The 24588-nt window shown below is 41.5% G+C and overlaps 1 protein-coding gene across 1 annotated transcript in view; it reads right to left on the bottom strand.

Moving 5' to 3' along the window:
* LOC311034481 (uncharacterized protein) overlaps positions 1 to 24588 on the bottom strand; it is a gene marked incomplete at both ends in the record, with an annotated part of 163394 nt that overhangs the window by 9674 nt on the left and 129132 nt on the right. Inside the window, 5 exons of the mRNA XM_084042363.1 lie at positions 22410 to 22462; positions 22660 to 22800; positions 23599 to 23740; positions 23895 to 24072; positions 24338 to 24458. Coding sequence (XP_083898489.1) covers positions 22410 to 22462; positions 22660 to 22800; positions 23599 to 23740; positions 23895 to 24072; positions 24338 to 24458 — 635 coding nt within the window. The remainder of the gene's footprint in view (positions 1 to 22409; positions 22463 to 22659; positions 22801 to 23598; positions 23741 to 23894; positions 24073 to 24337; positions 24459 to 24588) is intronic.

Genomic DNA, 24588 nt, shown 5'->3' with positions numbered 1-24588 from the left:
ATTAACATTTTGTGTCAAATGTAGCCGTATAATGAGTAATGATGATGATGATTATATTAATAAAAATAGAATAAAATGTAAATAAATAAATAGTTAATTAAAAAGAAATGCATATGTTTCAGTCACTGAGAAGAAGTTAAAAACTGTGAAGAAGCGCAAATTAGAAATTAAAACATGAACCACAAATCATAGAATTGGTACAAGAGTTAGTTCAAACGTTAGTTTGGCTCTATAAAAGTCATTTCACACTAATGTGGCTCGCATACACGGCTCGTGCCAAAGTCGCTTGTACATATTGGTCCTCAGAGTTGATACAGCTGGCTCTCGCTGGCCGGTGCGTGCAGGCTGGGGACAGATCCGCGAGGGGGAGAAATAGAGAGAGAAACGCTTTCCTGGACTGTTTCTAAACAAAGTGTTAATTTTAGACGATAAATATATCACATAGTTGTTCAATATTAATTAATATTTCATATACAGCCTGATAAGGTAAAAAATATATATATAATGATGATGTGAAAATGCTTAGGGTAAACTGACCTGTGTTTTCCTAAATATGTGAGGAAATGTTTTGCTAGGATAGATACACTGTAATAAGCCCACTTTGTAAGGGGGGGGGGGTTGAGCTCTCCTTTACTCCTCTCTGATGATTGATGTGTTTTTAGATAACTTGAGTCAACCTAATGCTGATGGCAATTTAGTGCACTGGGGCAATTAGACGTCGTTAGACGTTAGTCTTGGTACATACACTATTTTTCATATTCCATCCTGATTAACGAATTCCAAACATTGCTGGCCCACACCTGACCTGACCTTTGCTCCGAGGAGCACTTTTTCTAGTTTTTACTTATTTTATTTCATGCATCCTAATGTCATTTTATAATGGTATTATTGTGTTTCCTTTGCTTGATGTTCTATGTAAAGCACATTGAATTACCTTGTCGTTGAAACGTGCTATACAATTGCCTTGATGTTGAAATGTGCTATACGAATAAAATTGCCTTGCCTTGCCTTGATCGGCTATTTTCACTATTAGTGAAGCTTTGTGGCACAGTGCTTTAACAGGGCTCAAAACGGGCACAGCAAAATTACTTGAGTCTAAAACAAAGGACGTTATTTTCAGTTTTATAATTGTTAAATTTTTTCAACACATAATACAGTTTCAGTTAGTTTGTTCTTACCTAAAATGTTTTTTCTTCATTTTGTATTTTTCATCTAGTTTAATTAACAATACAAATCTTCCCCTCTACATACCGTCATAGATCCATTGTCGTGATGGTCCTTTGGGTCAAAGGTCATGACAGTTCCATAAAAGTTGTTCTGTTGGGCTCCTCCATGCTGGGCTCCACAGAGCAACAGCAACACGACTGGTATTGAAGAGAGACTCATGGTTTACTGTGGGAATGTAAAACCTACCATCAGGTTTTATACACACACACACACACACACGCACACGCACACGCACACACACACACACACACACACACACACACACACACACACACACACACACACACACACACACACACACACACACACACACACACGTAAAAAAAAACATTTGGAATATTTGAATCTGACAGTGCAGCAACATAATAATACCTCCTGGTATGAGGAAATGAAATGCTTCTCTAGAAAGGATAATGCCGGTATCGCCTCAGAACACTGTGTTCACTTGTGTGTGCACAGGATGCAAACCTTAACATTATTCTGTCTGTCTGTCTGTCTGTCTGTCTGTCTGTCTGTCAAAGATAGATCAAAGATGACAAATATTCATGCCATTTTATATGACCGTCCATCCCTCTCCGTTATGGTAATTTATTATTTAAAAAATCCTGCTTTTCTTTGCAATGTGTATTAATCCTTTTGTGAATATACGTACAATTAACAGAATTGTATTATGTACGTGAAGATACAATTCACGGCCGTTTGGTAACATGGAATACAATTCAAAATCCACCTGCTCTCTATTTTTAAGAATCAAGGTGTCTCTATCTTCTCCTATAGGTATGAGTTCACTTCTTCAATTACCTCATGTTTACACATATTACAATGTCTGCGATTTGATTACTTTTGATCCTTATTCCTAATGCTCACTGAAGTTCTACCTTCTAAAAATGCAGAAAATAAAGACGTAGTGAGATGAAAAATACGTTTTTCACACTTTTAGAGCATATCCGTGGGCCATAATATGGGCATACTGTGCCTATCAATAGATGCCCAGAAAAAAATATATACATTTTTGTGTGTTTTTACATCAAAAGTCAATAAAAGGCCAATCTTATTTACTTCCTGTGAACGAAAATGTACTGCGTGATGACATAGATAGACCTGTATGAATATAAATCAATCTAGATCCCATGACGGGGATGTGGCAGTGAGCACCTGCAGAGTCAGGATAACACTCAGGCTTTGCAAAGCACAAAGAGGTGAACAGTTAATGCATATATACACACACACACACACGCACACACACGCACACACACGCACGCACACACGCACACACACACACACACACACACACACACACACACACACACACACACACACACACACACACTTTTAGATCCAGTCCTATTTTAAAGCCTGCGTATGCGGGGCTTGTCAGCCAGTACCAGCGTTTTTGAGCATTTTTACTAACCTTGCAAGAGCAAGAGAATATTTCGGTCCAGGACGATTGACACACCGAGTGTCGCAAAAGACGGAGGAGTGTCTCTGCTTCCATCGGAGAGCAAAAAACGTGTCACCACGACCCTCCGTTCTTTTGTTATTGGCTGTTGAATATAGCTTGTTCTTGCCAAAAATGCAGAAAAAAACAAGAAAGCGACAATTTTAACATTAGACGGGACTGGGTTTGTTGTGATCACATTTCTTCCGGATCTACTCTTCTCCAGACGTTATAGGATAACTCATAGGTTGGGGAACAGCGCCATCTAGCGAAAACACTGAAAACACGGTTTGGACGTGTTACATGTCTTTGGCACTCTGGGCTTTGGAAAAAATGGCACTGAATGTGCACTGAAAAGCATGTGTGTTTTGAGGAATGTGCAGCTATAGGAATCACACAGGTCAATGAAATCAAAATTCATATTTATTCATAAGGATCTGTCTATGTCATCACGTGGTACGTTTTCGTAATTAAGATTGGCCTTTATGATTTTTCTTTTTTTTTTGCATATATCGTTAGGTATGGACATAGTGGCCCTCATTTATCAAAGTTGCGCAGACAAAAAAACAGGCATACGCCAATATCAGCGCAATTGTCGGCATTTATCATTCTATCGTGACTTTGACTTGAGATCTCATGTCTGGTCTGAGGATGTGTAGGTGTGAAGACATGAGTGCATACATGCGAGAGGATTTTGGGGACCACTGGCCGCTGCGCTGGAATATTTTGGTAGCCTACAGTAGGCAAACTCGTTTAACGATAACCCGGCGCTCGAATGCCTCGGTGCCCAGCGCAAGTAATGTTCATTGTGGGTTTTGACCACGGGACCGCAGTGGGAGATCGGAGGTATAACCAGCCCACCACACACCAGCCATCATCCATTAATGTTTACACACTCATCAGTCACTCCACAAACGTTCATATGATGACAGCCCCGGGCTATCTATCTCTCATAAACGTGGTGTCAGCCACGGACCACGGGAGGACGCAGGACTTTATTTTTAAGGTGCGCATCTCCACTATCAGTGTGCACTGCTCGGGGGTTAAATTAAAAAGTGTAAAGGCTATTACGCCAATGCTCTCTAAGCCTGGATGAGTATCTATAACTGCTTCTCACCCTGTAAGAGTAACAGAGATGATAATTACGTATAATTACGTATAAATGTTAAATGCTTCTCACGGAAATATCAAGGATAAAATGCCAATGGAACACTGGAACAAGGAAACTTGAGAGACAAAAAAGATATGTAGGGTGAGTGATTAATGAAGGGCATGCCAGGATTTTAAATGAATGCAGTGTCAAGTTTAATGCGAAAGCACCTAACTGTCACTGTCATGTCATATGACCTTTACTGAGTGACAAATATGTGCCATAATAGAAAACACTGGTTCTAAATACACGACGCCATAGGCCTGTTTTAATCAGAAACTATGACAGCACAGATAGAGTAATGACTAATCAATTTATTAGTATTTAATGTATTATATGAATTGTAGGGCAAGAAACTAAGTCAGAGGCGAGCTTTTAATGCAAAGGCACCTAACTTTTAGGTTGGAGAAGGACCCGGCCGATGGATCGATGGTTTCCATGGATTATGATTGTTGAGTGTTATTATAGTTGCTATTGTCGTTAGTGGACACTTTGAAACACTGTCTCTCAACTAATGACAACCAGCTTTACTTGTTTAGTTCTGCCCTCCTTTGCCTTGGTAGCAAATTGCTCCTTCTGAACAGATGACAAGCCTTCTGTTTTTGCTTTTTTTTTTTTTTCACTGTGATCCCTCGCATGCCGTCGCATGCCGTTGACTTTAATTATTTCATTGTCTGACCACACCACATACACCATGTTGTCTTAAAAAAAAGAACAAAAAGTTTTCTCCAACAAAGGATTGAAAGCACATTAAGCTATTTTCGCAGAATTGAGGCAGCTACAGTATTAGCAATCATTTCTTCTAGCTGTCTTGCTGTCTTCACCTGATGCAATTGTGTATAGGTACCATGTGTTGGCCTACCTAAGTGTCACAGCTTGCTTATATGTTATATCCTTCACACACATGTCAGGGTGTCCAGGGGCGGACTGGGACCAAGATTCAGCCCTGGCATTTTGGTCCGACCACTGAGGATGGGGAGCCGGGGGGGGGGGGGGGGGGGGGCACCACTGAGGATGGGGAAGAAACAAAAGAGGGACCAGGACCACAGCGAAAGCAGTCCAGATTCGTGTCAAAAACAAGCTGGCCAATCCACGCCTAACCTCTAAAAGCCATATGTCAGGCAGGAAATGAAGAAATTCAAGGAGCAGCTGTCACAGCTCATAAATGAAGAGACTGCCCTTGACTTTTGGGTTGCACAAGGAGATTCTATTTATCCGCTTTAGATCTTCTGGCCATGCCAGCATCTCAAGCATTTGCTGAGCAAGTCTTTTGTGTTACAGGTGACCTCAGTCCTGGCCGTCGTAATAGAGCCATAAGGTCTCCTCACTCATTAGAGGGACAACAGCAGTCAGCGGCATCGATGGCCTCCGGTGGTAAGGGAGCGTTCTCCCGAAATAAACCGGAGATATTCAGAACTACTGACAGCAAAGTGATAGTAAAAGATGAACTACTGAACTTTATTGTGGTTAAGATGAGAACTTTGAGCCACAACGACATAGTTCTGCTGATAACAAACAGCTTCAGCTCTGAACGGATTGAATCCTTGAAGAAGGTATTGTTTGAGTCCTACAGCCTCCCAGCGCTGCGTCTCGCACAGAGGAGCACAAAAGGACATTAACAATGTTAAAGTGCGGAGAGGACATTCCGAGATTTGTCTCGCACTTTCTGGATGAACTCCCATAATGGAGCAGAACAATGGCATTGTTGGAACCGGCACGGCTAGTAATATACAAGCTGTCAAGACAAAGATGGTTAGTGTCTTAGTTTGCAACAAAGTTTAATCTGAGCTTGGATGGCAACACACGGCGCTACTACGAACCACGCCGCCCTAGAGTCGCTGGCACGGATGGACCAGAAGGATATCCCCTCTCTCAGAGCTATGCTCTGCTGCCCAACAGTATCGCACAGGAATCCCATGAGTCTGTTGAGACTGGGGCCAGTGGATTGTAGACCCCCGTGGTGTGTTAAACTGAACAATGAACAATACAATGCGAGTCGTATCATACAATGCGTGCGGCTTGTGTGTGGGACACACTGCTGTGGATAAATCAAGACGGGTGGTGGTGGACACATTGCTTGCTGAGTGTGACATCTTATGCATACAAGAGACCTGGCTTGCCAAACAAGACCTTGATAAACTTAACACGCTACATAACAACTTTCATGGTGCTGGTGAGTGTACCACTGACCTCAGCACAAAGATAGTCCAAGGTAGGATAGCAGGTGGAGTGGCTATCCTTTGGAATATGAAATATGACCCACTGGTGAAGGTGGTAAGACTTAAGGGTCATTGGGTTAGAGATTAATTTCAATGAGAAGAAATTAATAATTTTAAATGTGTAGGCTACATACCTTGTGAGTCTTATAAATCTGAAGATGAATTCCTGCATAGGTTAGCGTTTATTCATTATTTTATTGAGGACAGTGGTTCTGCTTGTGTCTATGTCATTGGGGACTATAATGCAGACTTGTCTGACTGTAATTCTCTATTCGGAAAACATCTGATAAAGTTTTGTAATGACAGTAGTTTAATTGTATTAGAAAAGCTTTTCTGCCTGACAACAGCTTTACCTATGTAAGTGAAGCATGGCATACGCCATGGCAGTACTCTAAATTGTATGAAACATGTGTATGTCCTATTTTAGATTATATTTTGGGGGTTTGGGGGTACTAAGTTTCAATTAAATGAACGTGTCGAGTCGGGCAATTCGATTCTTTTTGGGACTTCATAAGTATGCACCAATCCCAGCATTTAATGGAGATATGGGGTGGGAGTAGGACTCCTGTGAAATTAGGTCTCTGGAACAGGTTGCTAGGTCTGCCACCTAACAGGGTGGCTAGTCAGTATCTCTTCTGTCTGTCTGGTGAAGGGGAATGGGTCTCTGAAATCTTTGATGTATTGCGGGAAAGTGGTCTGGAAGAACATTATTTACAAAGAACAACTGTTAATGTGCAGGAGTTTAAAAACAGAATCTGTGCAAAATGCATACAAACTTGGTCCGAAGAAATTTGGCAAAAACAAAATTAAGAACATATTGTCTCTTAAAAAGAGATTATACATGTGAAAATTATGTTTTGTATAATTTGGCTAAAAGTCGGAGGTCACTTTGTGCGCAGATAAGATGTAAAGAAACCAAATACGTTTTGCACTAAAATATTATATATCATGGGTGAACAGACAATGATATTGTGGCCTTATTGTGAAACGTATCTGCTTTAAGTTGTTATCCTTTATTTTGTGTTTTGAGCGAAATGCTTTTATTTTGAAAAGAGTTTTGGATGACGTTACTACCTGTGCAACTTTGAATGGAAGAAATGTATTTCTGCAACAAAGGTGTAGGCCTATGGTGCTATGGATGATAACTAGTTAAACCAGAGTTTAGTTTGCTACTCTTTCTGTAAAGTGTTTTGAAAATGAAAGGTTTGAATTGTGCATTGTAAAGGAAGGTATTTGATGTTACAGTATTTCATGCTCTTTGGTTTAAAAAAACTTAATTATTTCATGTCATCATATGCACTTAAAAAAGGTTAAAAATGGCATTTCATTATGTTTATATTGAGTTAAAATTAACTGCTAGAAAAAAGGAAAACAAGTTCATTAGAAGTGATGATGTTGAAGTCATATTGTGCCTTAATTCATTGTAAAGTAATTACAGCAATGCTGATTGATGGTCAAAGCCATGTTAAAAAGTACTTTCAGTACAGTTTTGGTTATTTATATTTGGAGCTTTTGTGAACTAATGTTATGATATTGTTGTTCTTTCACAAAATATGGGAAACTAACAGAGTATTTTTGTTTGTGTTTTTGTACTGTCTTGTCAGTTCTTACGTTGGTCTTTGGATTTTAATAAATTCACAATCGGTGGGGGCCGCTACATAGACGGGTTTCCTGTTAGTAAACATGAGAGGAATATGACCGCGCAGAGGAGGGGGAAGCCTATGGGTGCGTTTGGAAATTACGCACCGGAGCACACTCGCCTATTAGTTTGTATTGGCCAGTGCGCTCACTGCCGCTCAGGGCTGTATTTTCGAACGCGCCTTTCACCCGGGCATGCGCAGATTGCGCATTCTGCTCTGTGATGACGTCGCGCGGAAATCCGTCTATAAGATGTGGCATTTTGCCATTACATATTGAAACGGGAAGATATAGGGGCGTAGCTGAGGAAGATAGAATATGTGAATACTGTGAATTGAATGAGGTGAAGAATGAAATCCATTTGATTTGATTTTGTCCTTTGTATAATGATCTGAGAGAGATATTGTTCAAAAAAAGTCCACACCCCTGACCTAACCTATTGATTTTTTTTTCTTCATGCTTTAGCATTTTCAGAATATCTTTATAAAGCGTGGGATAGGAGGAGAAGGGTGATTTATAATAGATGCATTTTCATAAATGTTTATGTGCAGGTATATGAATGTATGTACTGTAGGGGCACGGTGGCGCAGTCGGTAGCGCTGTCGCCTCACAGCTAGAAGGTCCTGGGTTCGATTCCCGCCAGGGACGCTGTGGGCGTGTCTTCTCCTCCGCGTCATCAGCGCCCATACCCAGGGTGGGGTTGGCGAAAGGGCCTACTCTGTGTGGAGTTTGCATGTTCTCCCCGTGTCTCCTAGGGTAGTTAATACCCTCACAAAAACATGTAGTAATCCTGGTCACTATACCGCCTCCCCCATGACAGCCGGGGCGCCTGATGGAGGGGAAGGGAACTGGTTGGAATAACGTGTTCCTTCCACGCGCTACGTCCTACCAGGGAAATTCCCCCTGTCAGGTGACAAGAAGGTCAGTTGGCTCTCATGCAATGAAGGAAGCATGAGCTCGGCCCTGGCCTCCCCAGGCTGTGGGGGACTGGTGTAGCGCTGGTGTAGGGCTGGTGTAGCGCCCAGGATCACTTAGGCAATTGGCACCGGGTGAAAAAAATTGTGGGATAAAATTAAAAAAAAAAATATATATATATATATATATATATGTAATGACCCACTTTCAGGTCCCCGAAACACTGGTCTTGTATTCCCATTAAGCACTTTGGCTGCTAAGAATGGAAGCATAAGGTTGGTGTTATGGTGAAATAACTGTAGCCACTGTGATGGGAGAATTTAACCAGTCCGTTTCAAGCAAACCAAACCAACTAACAAAAAGGTTTCAATGACGTGTTGCTTTGTGATTTCCAGGTTTACAATTGACTTGTATTGACACATCTCAGTTGATAATTACTGTATAGATGTCTCTGCTTATCCATGACTAGAAGCCTATAGACGGGTTTCCGCGCGACGTCATCACAGAGTAGAATGCGCAATCTGCACATGCCCGGGTAGAACGAACCGGAAGCGCCCTTCACTCTGTTGTTGTGTTCGGGATTTAGATAGGCATAATGCTGCTATTATAGGCATAATAGACATAATGCTGCTATTATATACAAACAGATCCAACTTCCGACAAATCATTTTTATTGAGTAAACAAGATATTACAAACTGCATAATTTAATCTACTTTCATTAAACCCGGTGAAGACCATTTTTTTATGAATGGACATTTGACCAGAGCTGCTGCGGGTAATGGCGCCCTCTATAGGCTCACTTTAGAAATTGCATGCAAATCCCTCTCTTGCGCGCGCAGCATCCTCTCATGTTTACTAACAGGAAACCCGTCTATACATTTCCCTTTTGTAAGGGATGTGTATTCTGTAACATCTATTGCTGTATTGTCTATAAATGTCTGTTTTCTGTGTCCTAATGGTAAACCCTAAGTGCATTTTTAAGGAAAATCTAACTGAAGGTGCTTCATGCAACCAGCCAGAGTGCATCCACAAAGTAAAATAATCACAGCTTCACAGAGATCACAGCTTATTTATTAAAGACATTTTCAGTTTCATTTCCAGTTGATGGCGACAGAGCAGCATCTCAAAAGGAATACTACACAGGTACACGGTTTCAAGCTAGTTAACACGAGCTAGTTAAGCTAGTAAGCACTGTCTTTCCCTAAGATAACTGACCATGGGTAGCTACTGGGACGTAAGTTCGAGCTTGATCAACCCCGGCTGGGTCACCTGGGCGAGGGTGTATGTTGTTGCAAGACCCGAAACACCCGTCGACCCCAGGCTATACAACACTGATGATACGTACCTGTTTTGGTATTTTGAACATGATCTTGGCGACTGTGACATCATAGTCCAGAATGTCAATTATTCCTGGACAAAAATGGACTGCAGTCCATGATCCTGTAGTTCTAGTCAGACTGGCCCCTCCAGCTGATGTCAATCACCTTGTTAAGACGTTCAAATACCTAGTCAGACTATACCAAGAGGTCAAGGTAATTATAAAAGAAGGTAGAGTCAGCCTAGGGGCAGACGCCATTGACACGCATGGGACATGACATGAGAGCCAAAACTGGAACCGGAACTTTGGTGAAATACATTGAAGTCTATTGCAGCCGGCTGGACCAGTTTGTGATCAAACACTATTTATGAATGATTGCGTCCTTTGTCAGATAATCGGTTCAGGAATATAAAAGAAGACATATCACAGTTTTTCTTTTTACAATAGGCCTACATTTATTTTAGTTTAGATTGTTTTTAGCATTTTTAAGGAAAATCTAACTGAAGGTGCTTCATGCAACCAGCCAGAGTGCATCCACAAAGTAAAATAATCACAGCTTCACAGAGATCACAGCTTATTTATTTAAGACATTTTCAGTTTCATTTCCAGTTGATGGCGACAGAGCAGCATCTCAATAGGAATACTACACAGGTACACGGTTTCAAGCTAGCTAATACAAGCTAGTTAAGCTAGTAAGCACTGTCTTTCCCTAAGATAACTGACTTTGGGTAGCTGGTTTTACGCCGTTTTACGCAAAATAATAAAGCCGCATGCGTCAGGCTTTTTTGGCCCCAATCTTTTCATAGACCTGATTACTTGTTTTTTGGATTGCTTGTTTCTCTCGCCAAATCTGGCAACATTTAGCGTCGCAGATTAACGCTCTAAGGTTTTTTATATAAGTGGTGGCAACATTTTGTGACACCACACGGGTCTTCCCAACAATAGCTAAGATTGAAGTCAGTGTGAACATGGCCAAATAATAACTTAATAGCCAAACTAGTAGACCGGTGGGATTTCTGAAATATGTGATTGTTAGAGGCATTTGGGGGTAAAAGTCGGGAACAAGGCCATTTTACATAATTCAAGGGTGCTGAATCAGAAAAACACGGTTCCCAAGCAAAATTCTTAGTGCTTAACCTCCTAATTTGCATATCAAAATGGCTGCCGATTTTGAAGTATTTCTTAAAGAACTCTATAACAAAGCAAGCAAATCTGACAAATAAAGTGTATATATTTATGTTCTGAGGGTCATACAATGTGTGGAAGATATTTGTAATGTAATAAATGTAAATAAATGTAAATAAATATGCAAATTAGAGGCCACCATTACATAAAATTATGTACCGTAGTACTCAAACGGTGCAAAAGGTGCATCCCCCTTATTTTGTTCCTAATTATCTGTAATTTTGCCATCCTTAGGACATCTAAAATACATACTTTTTCCCCATGCTAAATGTTTAGTTTTTGACCTTCTAATCTGCATATCTGAATGGCTGCCAAATTGGCAAATTCGCACCTTTATCTTCAATAACTCTGTGGCCAGGCAAGCAAAATTGACAAATGAAGTGTCTACAGTTTCTACAATGTGAGTAAAGAATTTGTAAGTAATATAATATGATAATATAATATAATATAATAATCAGCCTACTCCGAAATATGCAAAATAGCGGCCCCCATAACAGATAACGGTTTAGTACTCTAAAGATACTATATTGGCCATTGTTGAACGAAAGTCTAGACACTAGACCACATTCATACAAGGAGGTTGATCATCACTCCGTTGCTGACATGCACACATGGCTGTGCATCGTAACCCAGATTTCCGGCATTTGCAACGACGTGTTGTGCATTGCTTATGGCATGCACATGAAATCATTTCTATAGGCTATACTAGCATGGAACAGGTTGGACTAGGCTAGAGTAGGTTGTACTAGGTTGTACTAGACTCTAATACTCTCTATTAGGCTTTACTAGTCCCTTGTCAGCCCTGTAGATACTCAGACCATAGGGACTAACCACTGTGTACACAGGCCATAGCTTGTGTGTGCACAAGCAATAGTTTTGCATGAACCTTTGTAGACCATAGTACAGATCTGCCTTGTACAGCCTAATATAGCCTAGTACAGCCTAGCAAAGCCTACTAGAGATTAAAAAATCACACCCTGTGTGAAGGTAGCGGCGCCTTTGATACATTTTGTCATCGATATGTGTTTATAATGTGTTTATAGCCATGTGTCGCGTGAAGCTTGACCAATCACTTTGTTGACGCACCTGACCAATCAGAACGTTGACGCACACGGACAAAGTCAGGTATAGAGCGGCTAGAGCCGCTAAAAAGCCTATTAGAGACCAGTAGAGTCTAGTACTGTACAGCCTAGTACATCCAAGACTAGTCCAGCCTTTTGGGAGAACAGACTAGGGGAGGGTGGTATAGGCTATATTAGCATGGAACAGGCCGGACTAGGCTAGACTAGGTTGTAATAGGCTGTACTAGACTCTAATAGGCTCTATTAGGCTGTACTAGGCTCTTGTCCGCCCTGTAGATCCTCAACCCATAGGGACTAACCACTGTGTACACGGGCAATAGCTTGTGTGTGCACAAGAAATAGTTTTGCATGAACATTTGTAGGCCAAAGTAAAGTACTGCCTTCTATAGCCTAATAGAGCCCAGTAAAGCCTAGCAAAGGCTGCTAGAGCTGAAAGCAGACCATTAGAGCCCGAAAGCAGACCATTAGAGCCCAGCAGAGACTAGTACAGTAAAACCTAGTACACCCAGGTCTAGCCTAGTCCAGCCTGGTGGGAGAACATAATAGGGGAGGGGGTACCAGGCTATGCTAGGACTGATAAGGCTGGACTAGGATAGATGAGACTGTACTAGGCTGTACTAGGCTGTACTAATGGGCTATATTAGGCTGTACTATGCTCTTGTCAGCCCTGTAGATCCTCAACCCATAGGGACTAACCACTGTGTACACGGGCAATAGCTTGTGTGTGCACGAGCAATAGTTTTGCATGAACCTTTGTAGACCATAGTACAGATCTGCCTTGCACAGCATAATAGAGCCTAGTACAGCCTAGCACAGCCTACTAGAGCATAAAACAGCCTATTATAGACCAGTAGAGTCTAGTATAGTACAACCTAGTACACCCATGACTAGTCCAGCCTTTTGGGAGAACAGAATAGGGGAGGGGGTACAAGGCTATGCTAGGACTGATAAGGCTGGACTAGGATAGATTAGGCTGTACTAGGCTGTACTAGACTATACTAGGCTCTATTAGGCTGTGCTAGGCTCTTGTCAGCCCTGTAGATACTCAGACCATTGGGACTAACCACTGTGAACACGGGCAATAGCTTGTGTGTGCACGATCAATAGTTTTGCATGAACCTTTGTAGACCATAGTACAGATCTGCCTTGTACAGCCTAATATAGCATTGTACAGACCAGCACAGCCTACTGGAATTTAAAACAGTCTATTAGAGACCAGTAGAGACTACAACATCAAAGCCTAGTACACCCAGGTCTAGCCTAGTCCAGCCTTTTGATGGAACAGACTAGGGGACGGCGATATAGGCTATACTAGCATGGAACAGACTGGACTAGTTAAGACTAGGTTGTACTAGTCTCTATTAGGTTGAACTAGGCTGTGCTAGTCCCTTGTCAGCCCTGTAGATACTCAGACCATTGGGATTAACCACTGTGTACACGGGCAATAGTTTGTGTGTGCACCACCAATAGTTTTGCATGAACATTTGTAGGCCAAAGTAAAGTACTGCTTTCTATAGCCTAATAAAGCCAAGTACAGCCTAGCAAAGCCTGTTAGAGCTGAAAACAGACTATTAGAGCCCAGCAGAGTCTAGTACAGTAAAGCCTAGTACACCCAGGTCTAGCCTAGTCCTAGGACTAGGCAGTAATAGGCTGGACTAGGCTGTACTAGGCAGGGCCCATCGGGGGTGGGGGGGGGGGGGGACACAAGCCTGTATGGCAATCAACTGAAAAGTTAGGCTACATAGCTTAAACAATTTCAGCCTTTCCCTGTTGGCCGTCTAAGCGCATCTAGGAAGTTTCATAGGTTTTCGATGCTGGGAATTGGAGTTATGGCTGTTTAAAGCCCAGCCAATAGGAACACAGAGGGGCGGGGCTTAATACATTTCAGCTAGTCCCTGTTGGCCGTCTAAGTGTACCTATAGCCATCCCCATCCCACTCTATATAGTTGTGTTGAAAGTAGTTTGTGTTCAGTTATCAGTACCAGTTCTGTGGCTCTAACTCATTCTGGGGGTGAGTTATACATGGGGGCAATTTATTTTTTGGTCATCAGGGGCCAAATGTACCAGGATTTTTCCATGATCTAAATATGTATTTTAGATGTCTTAAGGATGGTAAAAATACAGATAAGTAGAAATAAAATAAAATAAGGGGGATGCGGATGGATCACTTTAAGTACGAAACCGTTTTCTGTAATAGTGGCCTCTAATTTGCATATTTATTTCCATTATTTACATTTATTTACATATATTACATTATAAATACCTTCCACACATTGTCTGACCCTCAGAATATAAATATATACACTTTATTTGTCAGATTTGATTGCTTTGAGTTATTTAAGAAATACTTCAAAATCGGCAGCCATTTTGATATGCAAATTAGGAGGTTAAGCACTAAGAATTTTGCTTGGGAACCGTGTTTTTCTGATTCAGCACCCTTGAATTATGTAAAATGGCCTTGTTCCCAACTTTTACCCCCAAATGCCTCTAACCTCCTTATAGAAGGCCTTTTTTCTGAAATCCCTCCTGTCTATAGGTCTAATGAAGCACGCTAGCATTTAGGCTAACCCTCCGCCTGTATCGTGTAACTCCGTGCGTTGGCTTGCCTTGTTGTGATTTATGTTCGTCCATGCTGGCCCCTAATATGGTCTGCTTCCGGGTGGATCAACCTAACTAACAATGACGATCGTTCTGATTGGTTCCCTTCCCAACTAGTCCCTCAAAAAGAGTAATTCTGATTGGATCTCTTCTCCATTCGTCCCGCCCTAACATTTTCGTCTCGTCTAATTCGTTGACTAACGTGTCCATTACATTTTCGTCTCCCCATTGGCTTAAAAGGGGGGCTTAAAAGGGGGGAAGTGTGATGGACAGCCAGGACAGCCAATGACACTTAGGTGTCACAAAATGTCACTCGGGTGTCGGACTAAGACTAGTGCTGTTTATAGAGCCGCGCTAGCGCATGCGGCTAAAAACGTGTTTTTTTTCTTGGAAAAGGTCTACATTTAAATACAGCATACAGCTGAAGATTAACATTTGAACACTTGCTTTTTAAAAGCATCTACTCCAATACTTCAAACTTTGACTGACCAACTTCCATTTGTAGACGAGTAATGTTTCACCAGGAGTATCTATCTATCTATCTATGTATCTATCTATGTATCTATCTATCTATCTATCTATCTATCTATCTATCTATCTATCTATCTATCTATCTATCTATCTATCTATCTACATGTGTGTGTGTGTGTATATATATATATATATAGAGAGAGAGAGAGAGAGAGAGAGAGAGAGAGAGAGAGAGAGAGAGAGAGAGAGAGAGAGAGAGAGAGAGAGAGAGAGAGAGAGAGAGAGAGAGAGAGAGAGAGAGAGAGAGAGAGAGAGAGTGGTGTCCTGGACCCTTCACTGACCTGCTACAACAGTATTATGTGCCCACCAGGACCCTAAGGTCAGCTGTATACAGGGTCTATTGGTCATTCCTTGTACCAGGTTGGGCGGCCATAGTTGAATGGTTAGAGAGCCCGTCTGGTTAGAGAGCCCAAGGTTCGAAGTGTCCCTGAGCAGACACTTAACCCCTAACTGCTCCCCCCTCCGTGCTCCTCTGTGGGCTGAAAACTGAAGTTCCCCAACGGCGTAAAACCAGCGTAAAACCGCTGGAGTAGCGGATTAATTCATTAATTAACACCTGGCAATGAATGTGTTAAAAGCTGGTGTGTTTGGAGGAACATGCATCTATGGGAATCAATCACACAGGTCAATGAAATCAAGATTCATATTTATTCGTAAGGGTCCGTCTATGTCATCAAGCAGTGCGTTTTCGTTTGACAGTTAGTAATAGACCCCTTAACAGATGACGTCACACTGGTTGCAAGCGTCATACTGCGCAAGTGTCAAACCCATTCTGTCAGGTCTCGCTAGGGCGCGCAGCACTAGCCAACACACAAGAGGGGGTTGGGGTGTGCTGAAACCAGCGCACCCCGAAACAACAGGTTGAGAATTGATTGTAAGAAACAATCACCCGTGCATCCAGTCTCAATGTTGGTAACAAATAATTGGTCTATTAAGCTTGGCCTTTTAGGATCCAGTTTTTGGGGTATGTTAGGTATGGCCATATGATGTCCACGGTTAAAATGTGTGAAAAAGATATTTTTCATTTTCACCACGTCTTCAATAAAAGTGCTGATAAAACAAAATACTATATGACTCTACTCTTATCAGCACCTTTATTATAAAGGCTCAAAGTAGTCCGAGGTTCTCCAGTGTGTTTGCTGGTTTCACATGTGTTATTGTGTTTCTCCTTCCATGTGTGTCTTGGCCCCGCCCAGCTGTCAATCTCCTCTCAGTATCACACCCATTCCATTCTAACCGGTCAGAACAGACTTCCACACTTGTGCTCCATTCTGCTAATCTCACTCTCTGCTCTTTATTAAACACTGTTTTTTCTCTGCCCGAACTTCCGTTTACATTTTGTTTGGATTGATTGCTCCAAGGGATTATCATGGGTTTGGAATGTTCTCTGAGTCTATGCATGCAAGTTGCGATCTATGAATGCTGTTTTAGAATGACATCTCTGAATCAGTGACTGTCATCTGAGAATTATGATAGCTGTTTTGGAATTACATTCTGTGACTGTTAATTGTAATTTCTACCTTAAAATCCTGTTCAATTCTAACTGAGTCTGTCTGCTTCTGTGTCCTAAATCAGTACTTGACATACGTACATGTGACTGTTCCCCTCACCGTGTACTTATTTGCTCTATGGGGATGTGAAACACATCTGATTTAATCAGTCAGCTCAATCTTATAAATAAGCTACCTGAACAGATTGACTGGCTGGATGAGAGATACATATGGACGGATAATTAATACAAGGATTATTTGACTTTGATTAATCCTGGCTGGTGGATAACAAGCCTAATAGTGGTTAAAGTCACATGATATTATCAAGCCGCTGTATCCACCTTGTTGAACCACTGACCAAACTTTTCATTTCCTTTTTTACAAAGGAAATCTTTGTAAGTGACATTATTTTGTTAAAATAAGTGTTAAGTACAGTAGCTCTATATTTAGATCAATCATTGCATAGAGTGTTCAGTAATAGGTGTCTCTCCAGCTCTTTAGAAACAGAAAATACATTTCCAGTTGGGATACAAATGTTATCCAATCAGGAGAGAAAACTCATACTGGATAAACAAGTGGAAATTGTATTGAGATATTTCTTACTGAACAAAAAACTCTATATAGCACTGATTGCTCAGGAATATAGATCGTGTTAACAAAATATATCGTTCACACACCTTTAAGGTATATGGGAAGTAAGGAATTTAAACACATAAAACAAAACATTTTGTTAAAATCTTTATTTTATTTGCTTTAAGATTACAGTTTACACTCAAGTTTGGCCACCATGTCCCATTAATACAAAAGTGGATAGTAATAAAATGTATTGTATTAAACATATAAAATCTAAATCTTTCAAGCTGTTTATGGCATGGCACCGAAGGAGCCTGCAGTCTCTAAAAGGGTTGGTCTGTCTGTTCCCCCGTGTCATCTTGTGTCCCTACAAAAGCAGATCAATCACATCAAACTACACACCTCAGCTGATGCTGCTACGCCAGTAACGACATACACTGGAGCCCTCAGTTAACACTGCTACGCTAATGACAGCTCAGCAACATTAAGCACACACAGCTCTTAGCATCTTAGCTCATCATTGGTGATGTGTAGCCACCGGCCTGGTGCCATGCCATTGGTCCAACAGCCTGTTATTCCGAAGCACCGTCGGACCGACGGCCCATTATTCCGAAACCCCAATAGTACTGGGAGCTGGGCCATAACAAAACTGGAAAAGTCTTGCATAGCCAGATGGTCAGAGATAATAACAAACCTACTCCCTCTACTTTGAAAACCAATCCTGATACCATCCATATATAAAGAACCACCCAAAGGCTCGGCATTGGCTCTAGTTATTGATTTATAACTCTAATTTGTTCTGTTTAACGCTTATCAGCTTTAGTATGATGTCTGCTGGCAGCCCACGTTTGACCAGTTCCTCTTTAAGCTGTAAGTGAAAGAACACAATGTTAAGTCATAACAGGTTAGGACGTTTGTTTTTGCATAGTTTGAAGTAAGTCATGCTGGATAAACAGTTTTACATATGTTTGACATGATAGCATCTCTGTGTGTTTGTACATTGCTTGATTGATTGATTTGCTTGGCAAAAAATATACTATCCCTTAACCACTTAAACCCCATTTGGGTAACCGGAGTCCCTCAGGGCTCTATACTAGTGTCTTTTCTGTTTTCTGTTATTGTGGGGAAAGCTTTTGCTGAAAATAGCCGATTGATATTGAAAGTTGATATTGACTATTTTCTGCTAAGGCTTTCCCCACAATACAGATGCTGGGGTTTAAGTGGTTAAAGAATACGCAATAGACCTTTTTTCATGGCAGCTATGTTGACATAAATAGTTATTAATAGTAATGATACTTCCATCAGGTGTTACCAATGATACTAATTAAGGCTCTGTTCCATTTAGTGTGGCAGAACCCTTCCAGTGAGCCATAGCAGCACCCTGACTCTGTTTGACCTGAACACCTCTGAAGGAAGAAACATTACACAACCATAGTGGAGCACAACACCTACATACTGACCGCACCCAAGCCCTGCTACTCATATGCTGAGTTGGTGATGCCCAGGATAAAACCTATGATCTGGTGGTCCCATGGTGATTAATCTACCGACTGAGCTACCCGGACACCACTTCACGTGACTTCACTAATGTTATACTAAGTGTAACTGTGGGTATATGGGGGGTGAATTATGTGGCTAAATTGTTGTTTTATTTCACTATAGAATTCGCTAACACATTGTAGTATTGTTTGGAGTTCTGCATGGCAGTCGAGTGAACGTGGAACTTTAGAAAATAAAGTAGAGGTTCTCACTAAGCGTACTGGCAACAGTGCTTTAGACACATCATAATAACATTCTGTTAGGTAGTTCTTGCACCTCTAAGATTTTCTAAAGAGCCTTATGCCCCTGCTAGCCGAACACTGTGTTTGATTGGTCAGAAGTTCAAGCATATGCAACTGGATATTCGACTTCCTGACGAACCACCACCAGGTGGTGAGAATGAGCAACATCACATCTGACCCCTAGACCATCAACACAGGAGCCCCTCAGGGATGCGTGTTTAGCCCTCTCCTGTATTACTACCTGTACACAGTATGTTCTATTCCTTGCTCTTCCTCTCTCTCTCTCTCTCTCTCTCTCTCTCTCTCTCCCCCCCCCCTCTCTGAGTCCTCACTGATGCTCATGTGCAGTTTCAGCCGTTTATATTTTTGATACCAGATGTGTAGTTGTGATGAATAAATGTCAGTAACTTCCAAAAGGAGTCGTGGGGTCGGTTCAGTTCGAACACTGTTCAACACACCAGAATCACAGAGCAAAGTACCGCTTGTCAAAGTGTTCTCAGTAGTTCGTCCGACACTGCTACTGTATAACCCCCTCTATAGTCACAGCGCCACCAGCTGGCAACATGAAGTTATAGTCCCTATACTTTTACAAACTACTCCTGTGGTAATGGCAGATGGCCACACATCCCACAATGTGTATAAAGGTGCAAGGGCCCGGTCACCACTGCTTGAAGCTTTAATCATTATCATTATCATTATCATTATCATTATCATTATTACCTTTGGCAGCACTTTTGTCCTGATGTCTTCTTTGGTCAAAGGAGTCTTGGAGGAGATTCTCACACTCATGGTGCCATCTACATGAAAAATATCCCAGCTTTAGAATACTGACAGTAAACAGTGTGACGTTGTTCTGAGTAGAACCTTGGGTTGTGTAACCACCTGGAGGATTTTTTTTCCTAAAAGGTCAGAAGGAACTTCTTTGGAGGACTGTCCTCTGTACAAGCTGCTCTGGTGCCACTCCTACCACATGTTAAAGCATGTTCATTCAGACTCGCCCACAGGATTTACGGTGTGTCTTATTAGAAAGGCCTCCATAAAGAGGACACTATAGCGTGTGTTTTGGACCTCAGAAGGGGGTCCTTCCTTCGTCTCCCTCTAAGGAGTCCTTAGCCTGAAAATCATTGAAGTGCCCTGCCTTACTCAGATATCACGGCCAGTTACCTACAGCATTGGTTCTCAAAGCGGGGGTCCGGGGACCCCAGTGGGGGGGGGGGGGGTATCAGGGAGTCCCCAGAACATAGCGTCACAATCATTTTAAAATAGCAGATCTACAAGCTTATAGCGTGTCAGTCGGTGCTGCGCTGAGCTTGTAGATATTTTTTTCGAGCGAACGTTGTTAACTCAAATCTTAGTTTCTGGAGGTCCCTGGCACAACGTATTTTTGAGATGGGGGTCCGCAGCCAAATCCTTGACATTAAAACCTTTGAGAACGACTGACCTACAGAATACAAGGTTCTACCAAAGTTCAACATCAGTTAAAACTGCCGTTAGTTCTTCAGATATCCCTGGTTACACACAATGGACTAATTTAAAACTCATCAATGGATTCATTTAAAATGGTAGAGGTAACTTCTACATGAGACTGTAAGTTACATTTAAAACAGTAGAGGTAACTTCCACATGAGACTGTAAATTACATTTAAAATGGTAGAGGTAACTTCCACATGAGACTGTAAGTTACATTTAAAATGGTAGAGGTAACTTCCACAAGTTACAACATGACAGTGATTAAAAACAGAATAATCATAATTTCATCACACTTACGAGACCCAGGGTTGTAGCTAATTGAGACTGTTGCCTCAGGCAGTACGATTGTGACTGTTGCTTTGGGTGGAGATGTCACAGTCGTGACATCACCTACTATCACTGTAGTAGTCCCAGGATGAATAGGAGGTGGCATGGATGTAATCCCAGGAGGAATAGTAGGTGGCATGGTTGTAATCCCAGGATGAATAGGAGGTGGCATGGATGTAATCCCAGGAGGAATAGTAGGTGGCATGGTTGTAATCCCAGGATGAATAGGAGGTGGCATGGATGTAATCCCAGGAGGAATAGTAGGTGGCATTGTAATCCCAGGATGAATAGGAGGTGGCATGGATGTAATCCCAGGATGAATAGTAAGTGGCATGGGTGTAATCCCAGGATGAATAGGAGGTGGCATGGATGTAATCCCAGGAGGAATAGTAGATGGCATGTTTGTAATCCCAGGATGAATAGGAGGTGGCATGGATGTAATCCCAGGATGAATAGGAGGTGGCATGGTTGTAATCCCAGGATGAATAGTAAGTGGCATGGCTGTAATCCCAGGATGATTTGTAATCCCAGGATGAATAGGAGGTGGCATGGATGTAATCCCAGGATGAATAGGAGGTGGCATGGTTGTAATCCCAGGATGAATAGTAAGTGGCATGGGTGTAATCCCAGGATGATTTGTAATCCCAGGATGAATAGGAGGTGGCATGGATGTAATCCCAGGATGAATAGGAGGTGGCATGGATGTAATCCCAGGATGAATAGGAGGTGGCATGGTTGTAATCCCAGGATGAATAGTAAGTGGCATGGGTGTAATCCCAGGATGATTTGTAATCCCAGGATGAATAGGAGGTGGCATGGATGTAATCCCAGGATGAATAGGAGGTGGCATGGTTGTAATCCCAGGATGAATAGTAAGTGGCATGGGTGTAATCCCAGGATGATTTGTAATCCCAGGATGAATAGGAGGTGGCATGGATGTAATCCCAGGATGAATAGGAGGTGGCATGGATGTAATCCCAGGAAGAATAGTAGATGGCATGTTTGTAATCCCAGGATGAATAGGAGGTGGCATGGATGTAATCCCAGGATGAATAGGAGGTGGCATGGATGTAATCCCAGGAGGAATAGTAGGTGGCATTGTAATCCCAGGATGAATAGGAGGTGGCATGGATGTAATCCCAGGATGAATAGGAGGTGGCATGGATGTAATCCCAGGATGAATAGGAGGTGGCATGGATGTAATCCCAGGAGGAATAGTAAGTGGCATGGGTGTAATCCCAGGAGGAATAGGAGGTGGCATGGTTGTAATCCCAGGATGAATAGTAAGTGGCATGGGTGTAATCCCAGGATGTGGCATGGTTGTAGTAGCAGATGGTGTGGTAGTTGTAGGTGCTGCAGGAGGAGAAAATAAAGTTGACATATTTAACTTGAGCCTCCTCAAACCACATCATCACTAATGGAATGTGAAATATGGTGCAGTAGGAAACAACAGTTTGTTCACCCACCATTTGAGACACTGACAATGACACAGCGAAGCTCTGACTGATATGTGGCCGCACTGAGAAAACAAACACGTTTAATAAACAGGAGTTTTGTTTTAACTTGATGTTACTTATTGGATTATGTTTGAGGTTGCAGCAGCTGAGATAAAACAATATAAATACAATGTTTTGTATACAGACAGAGAGACAGACAGACAGACAGACAGACAGACAGACAGACAGACAGACAGACATCATTTAAATGGATGCTGACCCGTTGGCCTGAGCGACAAAGCAGACAGGGTGATGTTCTCCATCCTCTGACTGTGATGGCGTCCATCTCAGGATGAACTGTCCCTGTGCTGATCCAGTCAGGTTCATGTTGTGAGGTCCACTGAACAACAGCTCAGAGACCCTACAACACCACCAAAGAAGAGAACATAGTTCAAAAGTCTTAATTTAGAAAAACAAAAATTGGGCTTGTTTTCTCTGTTTTCTCTAATATTGAGAGAAAAAACTAATTATACGTTAGTACCCTGACCCAAATGGCCATATGATATACATTAAGAATGAATGAACTTCATGAACATTAAAAGACACCCCATGCAGGCAAAAACACGCATTTCATTCGGTCCATTGGAAGGAATTCTGAGTTACGGCCAGTGGTGGACAGTATCTAAGTACTTTAGTTCATTTCTAGGAATGGATTCTTCCAAAATAGGAAATCTACAAGCTCACAACGTGTCTGATATTTTTTATTTCTTTTTCACATTTTCTTCAAAATTTAAAAAATGTAATACAGCAATGCATTTATATTTTGTGATTTTTACATTTGAATACTTGAATATTTACTTGAGTATATAAACCACTGGTTACGGCAGACTGGCTGCTGCACAAATTGCTACAGCAACCGATCCAGGGTTAGGGTGACAGTTAATGACTAAATGAATTCCCACGTCAAGCTATTCCTGTTTGACTGCATATAGACTACAGTACAGAGAGATCAGAAAGAAGTATATATGGCTGTCATTAGTCAAACTTGCATGTTTTCAGTGGAATATTGATGACATGCCCGCATCAGGAACACTGTGCACATCCACAGAGACAGATTAGATTAGAGTGGAATTGAAAACACTGCTGTGTAGTTATAGGCTGTGTGCTCCAGTTTACTGTCCTCAAACTAAAGGCCTCAGTCTTGTTGTCTTTTACTCACGTGGAGTTTGTTGCCTCTGTGTTGATGGTGATTTCCAGTGTGTGACCAACAGGGGTGAAGAGCTGTGCTCTGTTAGCCGGGGTGGGAGTCAGGAACCTGGGTAGATACTGTCCCTCTGTACAGCTGGGTACTGCTCCATCCACTGAACACAAAGGGAAATATAACGTTTTATTATGGATTTAATTAGATTATCTATTTAATGTATTAGCACATTAACTGGTTGAGTTGCAGGAACCCCTGAGAAAATACTCCTGCAAGGGTCAATTTTTAGATGAACTTAGAGGTTTGCTGTGTACCTTTGACAACAAACTGTAGAGGTATATAGCTGATATGTTTGCTGGTAGTGTAATAGCTCAGAGGTCCTCCCGTGTTTGTGAGGGTGATAGACTGGCTGGGATAGTCAAGCATTAACAACTTGACAACGTAGTGACCCTCAATAATGAAGTGGGGGGCACCAAATGACAAAGTGCAATCCTGAAAGAAGAGAGAAGGAACACAGGACAGGAAGAGTAAAAAAACAAACCAGGAGAAATAATGGGTCACATTTCTAAGAAGACGTGGCTATAGAAAAACAGTACAGACTAATCATAGCAGTAATCATGATTACAGTGGTACAAAATAAATGCAATGTTAATTAAAATGTGTGTTAGCATCAGAAATAAATGAGCATTAAATGTGTATTAGCATCAGTATGATGTGATCTATGTTCTTATTTACGAAATAAAAGCATTCAACTCACCGTTGATATACTGAGAATAGAAGAAAGAAAAACAAAAAAAAACGAAAAAGTGCATTCAACCCGGTCTCCATCTGGGTCAAATGCTAACAGGTTGAAGTTTCTCACACAGTTAGAAGGAACTCTGAGAGAAAAAGAGAGACGGAAGGAAAGTGTATTTTCAGCTATTTTATTAATAGAAGCATGTATTATAATAGTATCTATATATATCTATATATACATTTCCTCTAGTATATATATACATTTCTAAACCC

This window comes from Gymnoscopelus microlampas (assembly GCF_963454915.1).
Source record: "Gymnoscopelus microlampas genome assembly, chromosome: 19".
NCBI lineage: Eukaryota > Metazoa > Chordata > Actinopteri > Myctophiformes > Myctophidae > Gymnoscopelus > Gymnoscopelus microlampas.
The sequence above is the reverse complement of the archived record's forward strand: the minus strand, read 5'-3'. Positions and strand labels throughout refer to the sequence as shown.